A 9,272-nucleotide genomic window follows, 5' to 3' on the forward strand; every position below is an offset into this window, starting at 1 on the left:
GTTGTCCACTTGTCCACTAGCGTCTTGATCTCTTGGGTACCCACCAAATTTGGCATTATTATAATATAGCCCAACCAAATAAAGAGTAGTGATATTTGAACCTTTTTTTTTATATTTTACCGGTCCTTATTTTTTAATTAATCCCATTTATTTTTAAGATTATCTTTATTTAAAAAATAAAAAATAATATAAAGTTTTTCTTTTCTTCCCTCTTCTTCTTCTTCTTCTTCTCTGTCTCTGTCTCTCTCTCTCTTTCAATCTTTTAGAGTATCAATTTTTGAAAATTAAAGTACGTTGATAAAAAGGCAAGATGAAATTTTTGAGCAGAGAAAGGGATTAATATCAAATCTGAAAGTGAACTACTTTGATATTGTTAGATATGAATCACTCAAAGCAAGAAGAAAAACAATGGATGGATAGATATACTAAATAAAAACCAGAGGAAACAAAAAAACTCACTGACCCTCTACTATTGAAACTGATTTAATTTGTTATTGAAATTAGTATAATTAATAACAATAAAACCTATCAGTTCTTATAAAATTTAACAAAACACAACAAAGAAAACTCATTATAATAAGCAACTGGTGGATTTGAGAAGATAACTGGTGGTAGTGATTTTAATAGTAAATTGGGTGGTGGTGAAATATAGAGTGGTGGTGATGGTGATCCTTGAGAGAGAAAGAAGATGAGAGAGAAAATAAAATACAGTAACTATTTTTTTTAATTTCTTTTAAAGAGGATAACTTTAGAAATAAATTATGTTAATTAAAATGTAGGTACTAGTAAGATAAATAGAGGAGTTCAAATGACATTACTACCAAATAAATTGCTCCTAAAGCAATTAGTTAATTAAGAATGAAGCTTGTATGTAAATTAACAACATTTCAATCGGTAGTTCTACACTTACATAATTGAAATTTAAAATTTACATTACAAGAGAACAGGTGGTGCATCCGACCCATTTACAGGTTAGCTTTAGGACATAAGCACGTTAAAGAAAGTTAATAAACGACAACTGACATTTTAACATATGACAATTAAAGGGAATGATTAAAAGACCAGGTGGATCCAACCCAGAGCTCATTTGTCATTCGTAATAACCCATCACTTGGGATACACATCCGTCACCCACATAAACATTTAAGCTCGAATTAGTAAAGTTACCCTCAATTTCTGTTAAGTTACATTATCACATTTGTATTTCATCCCACCTTAAGTTAGTTGTGCCGTTTACTGAAGATGGATTTGCATCATCTTTTAGTTTAATTTTTATTAAGGTTTCAAGAAAATCAAGACACATGTCATTTGAGTTTTTTTACGAATGAGATTTGATTATAGTATCGGAGAGAGATAGATAATCTTGAGACCTTTAAATTAGATTAATTACTACATTCACGATGAGTCATCAAACTTCGTGGATTGTGGAGCATGGTAGGCCATAGGAGAGTACACGGATATTAAAAATAAATTAGAAAAGAAAAAGTGAAACAAGGTTTTCTCACAATCATTCATGGTACGTACTAAGTATCACAATAGGATGAGAGGGGCAGTCCACCATAAGATAACTGACAGGAGTAGTACTATGCACAGACCTAGGGTTCTATGACTGAAAATTAAACAATTAAAAACATGAAGGGGCTAAAATGAAATTCTGTCAATTCCTACGCATATCTTGTGTTCGGCCCCCCTAATTCTTTTTATAAATCGATTTTTTGATATTACTACTAATGATTACTTATTCTTGATTATGGTCCTCTTCTTTGGCACTCTCAATTTTTTTTTTGGGTTATTTATTCCTAGATAAAACATATTGTGACAAATTTTAAAAAATGTGACACATTTTAAAAAAATATTTGAGTAGGTGACATTTCGTTAATTTTTACTATTAACTTTAACGCTAATAATAAATTAGTCACAAAATGACATTGTTACCTCTACAATTAATTACAAAATGACATTCCCCCTATAATTTGTAACAAAATGATATTTCTACCATTGCAATTAGTTACAAAATGATATTTCTGCCGCTACTCACTTATATTTTTTTAAATAGAAAAATATATGAAAATTAAATCTAAGTCTAATTAATAGGACATTTTCTTAGGGTAAGTCAAACATATTTTTAAAAAAAAAACTTTTCTTGTTGAATCAAACTGATTTGTGAATATAAAGAAGTAGATCTCTTACGAACTAAAAGCATTGTATAAATCTTTTTTTTTAATCTCTTTGGCTTTATGAAAAAAAATTCTATTTTTTTTCAATTCTACCCTCGATCGGTTAAAGTTAGTGGTAAAAGTTAACAAAATATCACCCTACTTGAGTATTTTTAAAACATGAGTCATCTTTTGAAATTTGTCAAAAGATGTGTCACCTAGACGTAATTAACCATTTTTTTTTTTTTGCTATAGCCTCAAGTTTATTGTTTTGGGATTATGGCCCCTATCGAACCAAAGTTCTTGTTCAGCCATTAATCATTGAGAAATATCTCCTTTCTCGATTGAGGATATTAATAATTGAATTGTAATTCACAATCAAGCAAGAAATTAAAAATAACGGCAGCTCTCATAGTGATTTTTAAGTAGTTTTATTTTATTGGTCACTCGTTTAAATTTGGGTAGAGGTAAGGGGTCAAAAAAATAAATTTAAACTTTGCCCATCTCTTATCTTCTCCTCCCCCAACAAAAAAAAAAAGATAGATATTGGAAAAATTTTCCGATTGAATCAAATCAAATCACAAAATCCTGAAATTACTCTTTCTTTTTTTTTCCCATTCATTTTAAACCAAAAAAAAAAAAAGCACTGCGGTTATGTAAATTTCAAATCAATTAGAGTGAAAATTTATTATTTGGTCACACCATTTAATTGTTATTCTGTATTACTCTATCAATTGAGATACAATCAAGATTCTAATTTTGTAGGTGGGACATTACTCAAATAAGAAATAGTCAAACCAGATAGCATGAAAAAGTAAGTAATTCAAAAGAATCAAACGTATCAAATAAAGCGATTGATATTCTCCAAGCTGAGGAGAGCACAATTAGGTGGATTGATTTTCACGCCAAGGAACAATGCCATTAGCCATATAAACACATTTCATCATGAGCTTGTGAGTTAAGTAAATGGGAGAGATCATCAAAAATTGGATCAAAAGAAAGAAATAAAGCAAAAGTGAAGTTCTTTTCGACCAAAATACACATGCGCAGGCACATAAGGACGCGCGCACACACACTCACAAGCAACGCAATGATACAAAGGAATTGATGAGAATGTTGGTGAGTTGGTCGTGGTCATGCATGGGAGTGATTCCCAAGGAGAATCGAATCAGCCCACTTTCCTTTTTAATTTGCTCAATATTTCTTTAATTTCTCTCTTTACAGTTTGCTTCTTTACTTTCTTTACCATTCTCCAAGAGAATGGAGGCCAGATCTTAATTAGTGTACCATCTTCATTCTTCAATGTGTGTGTTATTATTATTATTAATTTTTTTTTTTTGGTGATGTGCTGTTTGTAATAAATAATAAAGAGATAATGAGAAAGATAAAGTTGATATAGCAGCCGCAGAAAAGGAAGGCAAAAAAATGAAAAGATGGTCAAAATGAAAACCTCGAAGACTTGTTATTCCATCATGAATATCAGCTTCAAACTATCTTTATTGAAACTCACCATTTGTCTTTCTTTTTCTGGTTTTTGTTCCTCTTTTATTTTTGTTCATTTATATTTCGTTTTTCAGAAAATTTATTTCTGCCTACAATATCTATCTATGTACCCTCCTCATAAATAATAAAAATGAAATTCGTAATCATATATGTTTTGAATATCATACTAAAATTTATTGATATTTATAATTAAAAAACAAATGTGCATAAATATTAACCTTTTTGTGATGCACACGACGCGTGTGTCTAAAATAGGGCAGATCTATTTTGAATAATAAAAATTTCTCTTACCTTTTATATAGGGACTTGAATCCCTACCCACATGTATAGGAATATTATTCTACGACTAGTAGGTGTTTCTTATCTTATAATTATTAAATGTCTTTACATGATTGACTTCTACATATATTACATTACAATCTATATTTTTTGTCTTTTAATTTGTTTTTAACTTTAATATGATTAGAGATCCGTGATTAGAAAATTATTTTAACACGATATATTTTTAATTAAGAATTTGACTCAAAGAGATAAAATCTAGCCACCATAGAGGCTCAAATATTAGATATGCAATGCATTTGCGCTCCACTTTTATTTATTAAAAAAAATTATATATAATCTGCCTTCTTCATAAAGTGAAAAAAAAATGACGATTTGTGTTATTAATGTAAAAAATTTGAAAAGAATCAATTCTCTTATTCCTAAGATCTCAAGTACACGAATAAAGGAATATTCAAACTTGTAAAGCGGCAACAATTTAACCCATAGATTGGCACAGTATTTTGACTGATTCAGTTCTCAAAGCTTGAATTGAAAGAGACTTGGCCAAAATAATTGAGTTAAATGTGTTGCCCTGCCTCTGCCTTTGGTTTTCCTGTTATAAGAATATTCATTACAATGTAAAGAAAACTCTGACGTGGATTCCTTGTAATCCATTAACAAGCAGCCACCTGCGTCTTTTATTTTTCAGTTTTCTCTTTTGTAAAATTTTCACTGTTGCTTTTTCTTCCCCCCCTCCTGTCTAACACATTGTTAGATTTTGTTTGTGGGGACTGCATAAATGGAATTGCTTGGTCAAAGGGACTTTTATGAATTCATGCTTCAATCGATTGAATAGATTTTCGGATTAGGGCTGTTGTGGTTGTAGCCTTACAATATCTCCTGTTTGCTTTATGTGGGATCCTCTAACAGTTTGCTTGCCGGCTAGGCCTACAAAGGCTAGATGTGGTGCTATAGGATTTATTGAACAAATTCTCCAATATTTTCTTTTGAAAATCGTTACCTTACATTTTGTGTAACTTGCCACTTCTAAAAATAATATAAAATTAAAAAATAAGTAAGTGATTCTGGCTCAAATAGGATCAGTCTCATATTTTACCTTCTCTTTATTGGTTATGGATTACACTAAATGTAACTTAGAGAGACTTTTTTTTTTCTTTTTCAATTAATCTATTGTGGACTCATTTTATATGTAAATTACAATAACGTAACTATCATATTCTTTTTGATAAACTATATTCACGGACATATCCGGCTCCCAAATTTGTCATTTTGTGCACTCATCATCAGATCCAATGGAAAACTAGTTTTAATGGTTGGGATATCTTTGTTTGGTTATTAATAATGAAATCCTTTTTGTTTGCTGAAAAATCAGCAATTGTTTCCAATTTCTTATACTACCAATTAAATTAAAAATTTTATGTTTTTTTTATGTAAACCTACATAAATATTCAATATATCTTTGACTAATTGAATATCACCTATAAACCCATTAATTAAATAATAACTTTTATCATATACAATAATAATAATTTTTTATCAAATTGTTATTAAAATGTAATTCAGTAATCATAAACCAAACAAATATAATTTTTTCAGCTATATTTTAATGAACAAATTTTTTTTTTGGTCAAATTAAATGACCCAACATTTATATAGAACTAAAACTGAAGCTTCTAACAAAATATATATAAGCAGAGATTGTATAAAGACTACGACCGTCTCTAATTTTTTGAAGTTTAGAGTTTTTCTTGAAAGTAGAATTAGAGTATCAGTAAATCAACACAAAGAATTTATTTTTTAATTACTCGTACCTTCTGTGTAGGAAGCACCATTAGCCATAAAATTCTAATTATTAGGTTGACTAACGACATTCCATTCTTATCCAAAAAAAAAAAAAATCCATCAGCATGTGCATGTTCCATTAATTGGGTTTAAGATAAAATACTTTCATTTAATTTATATTTTAAGCATTTTAATATTAATTTTTTTCATTAAATTAAATTTTTTCACCTAACAGGGTCTTTGTCATGTGTTTCTAGACTAAGAATTTAACTTGAGGCAATCAAGATTCGTGCATACACGAATGAACCTACACTTCATTTTCATGTGACGAGTACTTCTCACGAGTTCCTAATTTTTTAGTATGAGTTTATAGCTTCTATATTATATAGTATAAAATAGATTTATTAATTTTTTTTGAAAAAAAAAATTATTTCTATAAAATTAAAAAAATTATTAATTAACTTCTCTAAGAGAAAGTACAATTGTGCAGGCATTTGTCAGCTCCAAAAAAATACTAAAGGAAACTGTGGGCAATGCTATTGTATTACTTCGAAATTTCAAAAATTTCGGTCTCTGTAATCCTAGTGGAATTTCTCTCTCTTTTTTTCTTCCTTTAGTTTGTTTTTTTCCAATTCCATTTATTATATCAATGTAATTGCCAGGTTATGAACACGAAAAAGTATGTACACGGCCCTCCATTTATTCCCTTTTTCTCATCTCCAAACATGTATATAAACCCACCGCTGATCCCCCATTTCTTCAGCACAATTAAACCTTTCTATCTTCTTCTTATTGTCTCCTCATCTCTCTGAAGTACTCCCCCTTACATTTTCTTAAGGTTAGTCTTTTATTTGTATCCCCCCCCCAACCCCCCCCCCCCCCCCCCAACACGTAGATGCTCTTACTAGCTTAATTGGTAAAGTTTTTTAGGCAATACAACAAGAAGTACGAGGTTTAACATGGGACAATGATATTAACAAAAAAAAAAATTCATAATTTTTTTTTTATTTAATATCTTCATAAAACTTCTTGTTTCTAAGTCTATAATACATCCTTTCTACTTCGTCATATGTCCAAAATGTCCAACAGAATTTTGTCATTTATTTTGAAAATTAACTGCCAGTAATATTAGTTTCTACTATAAAAAATGAACTGTATTGGTGACATGATATCACCCGAAGAATAATAGAAGGCTTACATTTACTTTTTAGCCAGGTCACTAAATGTTATTTTTGGTTGTGTAGAAACAATGAACAGGCCAGGCGATTGGAACTGCAGGTCATGCCAGCACCTGAACTTCCAGAGGCGTGACTCGTGCCAGCGCTGCGGCGACCCCAGGTCGTCCGGTGACTTTTGCGGGTTCGGCGGAAGAGGAGGAGGATCATCGTTCGGGTTCGGTACCGGGTCCGATGTCAGGCCAGGTGACTGGTACTGCTCCGCCGGGAACTGTGGGGCACACAATTTTGCCAGCCGCTCTAGCTGCTTCAAGTGTGGAGCATTCAAAGATGACGTTGCTGGGGGTGGCTTTGACTGTGACATGCCTCGCTCCAGGGGCTCAAGTTTCGGTGGCGGCAATCGATCTGGATGGAAGTCTGGTGATTGGATTTGCACCAGGTGAAATTTGTGTTACATATTCTAAATATTCAATTTACAAATGATTTTTTCTTTCTTTTTCAACTTTTTGTTTCTAATTCCTCCTTTTTTGACTAGGAATCTCTCTTTGTCCCAAGACATGAAAGCATGCCATGAAGCAAATTAATTATTGCTTTTGCTAATTTATTTATATAATTTCATCCTTTTTAACAGATCTGGATGCAATGAACATAACTTTGCTAGTAGAATGGAGTGCTTCAGATGCAATGCCCCCAGGGACTTTGGCAACAGAATTTCATACTGACACACTTCAATTTGGGTATGAATTAATATTCATCCTCAACCTTCATAATTAATAGATGCTGCTCAGTTCCGGAGTCCCGACTTTACAAAATCCAGATTTGAATATTTTTGTACAACTCTGATCGTAGTTCAAATTTGGATTTTACAAAATCCAGACGTAAATATGATAGCTTAACCTTCATACGCTTAACGCTTTATATATTTTGTTTCGATGATGATAATTTTTTATTGAATAATGTATTTTTATATTTTTTGCTAATGATGAATTGGCTTCTTCTGTAGGTATTGCAGCCAACCCAAGAGTCGAGAGAGATCAAATCGCAATATATCAGCTTTTTCTTCAAATTATTATTTGTTTTGGGTGCTAGCTATTTAGGGTTTCTCAAGGTGAAGCTCATGGTTTAATATTTTAAATCAATGTTCACTTTGAGATTTACCCAGTTAGGATATTTTGTTAGGGTTTCAGTTCCCATAATTAAGAATTACAGCAATGTAGCCCTTGTGGTGCTTTTCAATTTTCTATCCATTTGTCTCTAGCTTTTTGCTTTTATCATGAGTTTTGTTTATTGTATTGCTGCATGGCTTTCTTAAAAGAAGATGATTTGCATGAACTTCATAAAGAAGATTCTCTCTCTAGCATTGAAAGATGAGTTCTCTAGCCTCTATCTCTTAAAAAAAAAAATTACAACTTAAATTTACCATACGAGAAATTCATTAATAAAAACAGAAGAAAATATATGTATATAATAATCGAGGGTATGCATAACGCACCACCTTATCCGTCAAAATCTTAATAATACAAGATCAATATTACAAGAAAAGACACAAATTTTATTTTTATACAAATTCTATTTATACAAACTGTAGTATCGCGTTATATGAGATGAATCCGTATAGTGTATACACAATATAAACTATGAAAAAATCTAAGTAATTCATAAGTTTATATCAAATCGAGGGACCAACGTTGAGCTTTATGTTCTTTCCATATATGCAAAGGGATAACCAGGTCAACTGGTCAAGATATTCAAGAATAACTGAGCATTAATCATATATACTTTTAAGAAAGCCTGGGACACTATTTATAAATAGCAACTATGTCAAAGCGTACTTATTATGCAAAATCATTGAATGGCTGGCAATATGAGTCATACGATATGTCTAATTTCTTAATAATAATTAAAGCATCGATCTTAGTGGCTTCCAGAGTGGGCATCCATGGAGAGATAACGAGATATTCAAGTAAAAATGCAAAAGAATAAAGAAGAATCAAAGGATATATATAAATAGGAAGTAGACGTATTAACTTAGAATTTCTCAACATGCAAAAATTGACAAAGCATATTCATGATAGAAGCAAAGCACATTGGATACCCTTCCATTGACCTCCTATATATATATATATATATATATCAAGTGTATTTTTATATGGTGGATTAAAAAGCAAACGACTCATGTTTATGTGTCTACTCCAGCACAACTACGCTTTAAGCATTTAAGCAAAAGATTCTTGTCCCTCTTTTGGGCTATAGCTTTTTGCTACTTCATGATCAGTTCTGCTGAATACATACGGTCAAGTGCCACGTTTGATTAAATCCTAGTTACTTGGCGCCTGTTATTTGGGCCCAGAATCTTCAGCTACTTGAGTACAGG

At 31.2% G+C, this 9,272-nt stretch overlaps 1 protein-coding gene across 1 annotated transcript; it reads left to right on the top strand.

Annotated features, from left to right (window-relative positions):
* Nucleotides 1-6,413: 6,413 nt before the first annotated feature.
* Nucleotides 6,414-8,242, top strand: LOC102613403 (transcription initiation factor TFIID subunit 15). The gene is made up of 4 exons (XM_006465311.4): nucleotides 6,414-6,561; nucleotides 6,968-7,337; nucleotides 7,530-7,635; nucleotides 7,902-8,242. The coding sequence occupies exons 2-3, from the start codon at nucleotides 6,973-6,975 to the stop codon at nucleotides 7,618-7,620; spliced, it is 456 nt and encodes a 151-aa protein (XP_006465374.2). The 5' UTR covers nucleotides 6,414-6,561; nucleotides 6,968-6,972; the 3' UTR covers nucleotides 7,621-7,635; nucleotides 7,902-8,242.
* The last annotated feature ends 1,030 nt before the right edge of the window (nucleotides 8,243-9,272 follow it).

Source organism: Citrus sinensis, chromosome 7, assembly GCF_022201045.2.
Source record: "Citrus sinensis cultivar Valencia sweet orange chromosome 7, DVS_A1.0, whole genome shotgun sequence".
NCBI classification, from domain to species: Eukaryota; Viridiplantae; Streptophyta; class Magnoliopsida; order Sapindales; family Rutaceae; genus Citrus; species Citrus sinensis.

What these genes read in the sequence shown, in the direction of transcription:
- LOC102613403 (XM_006465311.4), top strand. Translation starts at nt 6,973, where the DNA reads ATGAACAGGCCAGGCGATTGGAACTGCAGGTCATGCCAGCACCTGAAC. An exon ending in GGTGATTGGATTTGCACCAG is followed by an intron (nt 7,338 to 7,529) that starts GTGAAATTTGTG and finishes CCTTTTTAACAG; the next exon opens with ATCTGGATGCAATGAACATA.